Raw genomic sequence first — 3,464 nt, 5'->3', positions numbered from 1 at the left:
AGGCAGAGGTTGCAGTGAGCTGAGATTGCGCTACTGCCCTCCCACCTGACTGACAGAGCTAGACTTTGTCTCAAAAAAAAAAAAAAAAAAAGATTAAAATAATTAAAGCAAAAGAAGAAAGTTGTTACTTCAATAAAACAAAGTGAAACTTTTAGAAAGAGTTGATAGAGACCAACACTAAAAAAAAAAAAAAAAAGGCAAAAACAAACTGTTGAATTACGCGTAAAATAACTGCAAAGGATTGGGGAAAAGAATAAAAATCTGGAGGATTCTGCATCCGGATTGCTTTTTTCCTTTTCCCTGCTCTTGCCAGAACACCCTCCCAAATCCATATTGGAAAGTGGGGCAACGCACTGAGTGGTTCCCTAAAAAGGAAAATAGGGGACCCAAGTTAGCAGCCCCTAGTCAAAGAAAAAGAGAGCGATAGGACAGACCCAAACGACAAAGGCAAAGACAGAAGAATGAATGTGCAGTTGTGTTTTCTGTAAAAACAAAGTTTATGCACAACTGTACATCTTTCAGATGTTCTGCTGTAACCAACCTCCAGGTCACAGCCACAGGACTTCCCACGGACTTCCCCTGCTCTTAAAGCAAACTGCAGAACCAAGCATGCACTTCTGCTCCTGAGGGGGATGGAAGGACAGTCCCCTTTGGTCATCTCTACAGGAGATGGGGGCCAGGGGTGGGACAGAAACTCCCTGTTGCACTTTGTAGCCCTTAGTATGATTAAAGTGTTTACCATGTACATAAATTATGCTTTTTTTTTTTTTTGAGACAGAGTCTCGCTCTGTCACCCAGGCTGGAGTGCAGTGGCCAGATCTCAGCTCACTGCAAGCTCCGCCTCCCGGGTTCACGCCATTCTCCTGCCTCAGCCTCCCGAGTAGCTGGGACTACAGGCGCCCGCCACCTCGCCCGGCTAGTTTTTTGTATTTTGTAGTAGAGACGGGGTTTCACCGTGTTAGCCAGGATGGTCTCGATCTCCTGACCTCGTGATCCGCCCGTCTCGGCCTCCCAAAGTGCTGGGATTACAGGCTTGAGCCACCGCGCCCGGCCATAAATTATGCTTTTTAAGTTCACATGTCTTATATACTTTTATCTTACTTTTTAAAATTAAAAGACCAGTTAACTTTTAAGAATAAATCAGGCGCAGTGGCTCATGCCTGTAATCCCAGCACTTTGGGAGGCCAAGGTGGGCGGATCACTTGAGGTCAGGAGTTCGAGACCAGCCTGGCCAACATGGTGAAACCTGTCTCTACTAAAAATACAAAAATTAGCCTGGCGTGATGGTAGGTGCCTGTAATCCCAGCTACTTGGGAGGCTGAGGCAGGAAAACCGCTTGAATCCAGGAGGCACAGGTTGGTTGCAGTGAGCTGAAATCACGCCACTGCACGCTAGCCTGGGCGACAGAGTGAGACTGTCTCAAAATTAAAAAAAAATAAAAAACAAATTAGCTAGGCATAGTGGTGCACACCTATAATCCCAGGTACTCAGGAGGCTGAGGCAGGAAAATGGCTTGAACCCAGGAGGTGGAGGTTGTAGCAAGCGCAGATCGCACCACCGCACTCCAGCCTGGGTGACAGAATGAGACTCTCTCTCAAAAATAAATAAATTAAAAAGAATAAATCAAAAGGAAAAATAAAGACACACGTTCCACTGGAAACATGTGAACATGCAGAGGCCACAGGGATGGGACATGATGCATTTGTGGGAAGCATATAGGATATTAGCTTCCATCTCCATAAAAAATTTAAAAATTAGCCTGGAGTGGTGGCGGCGCCAGTGGTCCCAGCTACATGGAAGGCTGAGGGGGGAGGATGGCTGGAGCCCAGGAGGTCAAGGCTACAGTGAGTGGTGATTGTGCCACTGCACTCAGAGGGATACCCTGTCTCAAATAAATAAATAAAAGCAAAAATTGATCTTATCATCCCTTGCCTGGAAAGCCTTTAACAGTTGGCTTTTCTGTGCCTGGCCGTGGTCACCACACACCTCCGACTCTCCGCCCAGGTGCAGGACCCCTGGCTTCATCTCTGCCCCTCCCCACCAGGTCCTACGGCCTGGAGCACACAGCTCGACCCTTGAAGCTCAGCTGCCATTCACATCCCCCTTCTCAGGAAGCCCCCAGGACTCCCCTTTGACCCCACTTATCTGAGTTCCTAGCTCCAGGGCACACTCCCACCAAGCCCTCAACCCAGGCAGGCACTTCATTCATTCACTGAACACACAGGGAAGTCGCCCGGCACTGCCGCAGGTTCTGAGGACTGAGCAGTGAATGAAAAATTCGCGGCAGGGAGGAAGGGTTTTTGACTGCAGCAGAGGCTGTGCTGGGAAAGGCAGAGGTGAAGGGGTGCCCTCCGCACAGGGAAGCCTGGAGAGCTCCTGAGGAGGGGGCCCTGCAGCTAACCCCGAGGCGGGTGGCGGGCGGCCAGGCCAGTGCTCACCGCAGCAGGAGGAGGCCTGGGGTCGCGGGGGAGCGGCAGGTGGAGCAGGACCCTGTGGGTCCCGTCCCAAGGATGGAGTCTTGCTCTGTCGCCCAGGCTGGAGTGCAATGGCGCAGTCTCCGCTCACTGCAACCTCCGCCTCCCGGGTTCAAGTGCTTCTCCTGCCTCAGCCTCCGGAGTAGCTGGGATTACAGGCGTGCGCCACCACGCGCGGCTAATTTTGCAATTTTAGTAGAGGCGGGGTTTCACCATGTTGGTCAGGCCGGACTCAAACTCCTGACCTCAGGTGATCCGCCCACCTCGGCTTCCTAAAGTGCTGGGATTACAGGCGTGAGCCACCGCACCCGGCATGGATCGAGTTTTGGTCCATCCCGATGTGCCTCCCTTCTGGGAGGGACGGGTCTCCTTCGCGTCCGACCAGCCGGCCCATCTCAAAGCCGGAAAACAGGTCCCTGCGGCTGCCCTAGCTCCGAGCCGCAGCCTCGTCCCGACCTGCCCGGGAAGGTTCCTCCCCTCCCTCCGCTCCCGGAGGCCGGACTTTGCCCCGCCCGTCCCAGCCCGACCCACCTGCGCCCCCGGGACCCACTTGCGCCCCCGGGACCCACCTGCGCCCTCGGGACCCACCTGCGCCCCCGGGACCCACCTGTCCGGCTCCTGGGGACGCTCCCGCCCTGCAGCAGCCGGGACCACTTGATCGCCCTCCGGGTGAGCGTGACCAGGTAGCTGGAGAAAAACTTCTCGTAGGCGGCGTCGTCGAAGTCCTCAGGCCGCTCGAATCCGTACGGGTCGATCCTGCAACACGGAGAGAAGGAGGCCGGCGTCCCCGAAGTTTCCTCTGGGGGGTCGGGGGCCCGCCTGGGGACCGCAGCCTCCGGGGACGCCCGCACCCCGCGCCACCCACCTGGGGACCCGCGAGCGCTCGGCGGGCTCCATGCGGGGAGGGAGGCGCGCACCGAGCGAGGCCAGCGGGTCCCAGGTTCGCCTCCCGGCTCCTGGGCGCTCAAGTCCTTCCGGCGGGACCACGGG

At 55.2% G+C, this 3,464-nt stretch overlaps 1 protein-coding gene across 1 annotated transcript; it reads right to left on the bottom strand.

The window, feature by feature from the left end:
• Positions 1-3,001: 3,001 nt before the first annotated feature.
• Positions 3,002-3,458, bottom strand: LOC108521518 (growth hormone-regulated TBC protein 1-like; the record flags this gene model as incomplete). The annotated part of the gene is made up of 2 exons (XM_017861389.1): positions 3,340-3,458; positions 3,002-3,230 (listed from the first exon to the last, which is right to left on the bottom strand). Coding segments are annotated over exons 1-2 (261 nt in total), but the record flags the coding sequence as incomplete, so codon positions are not given.
• Between the last annotated feature and the right edge of the window lie 6 nt (positions 3,459-3,464).

The sequence above is a fragment of the Rhinopithecus bieti genome, unplaced genomic scaffold (assembly GCF_001698545.2).
Source record: "Rhinopithecus bieti isolate Rb0 unplaced genomic scaffold, ASM169854v2 scaffold_62131, whole genome shotgun sequence".
NCBI lineage: Eukaryota > Metazoa > Chordata > Mammalia > Primates > Cercopithecidae > Rhinopithecus > Rhinopithecus bieti.
This window is presented reverse-complemented; position numbering and strand designations above follow the sequence as displayed.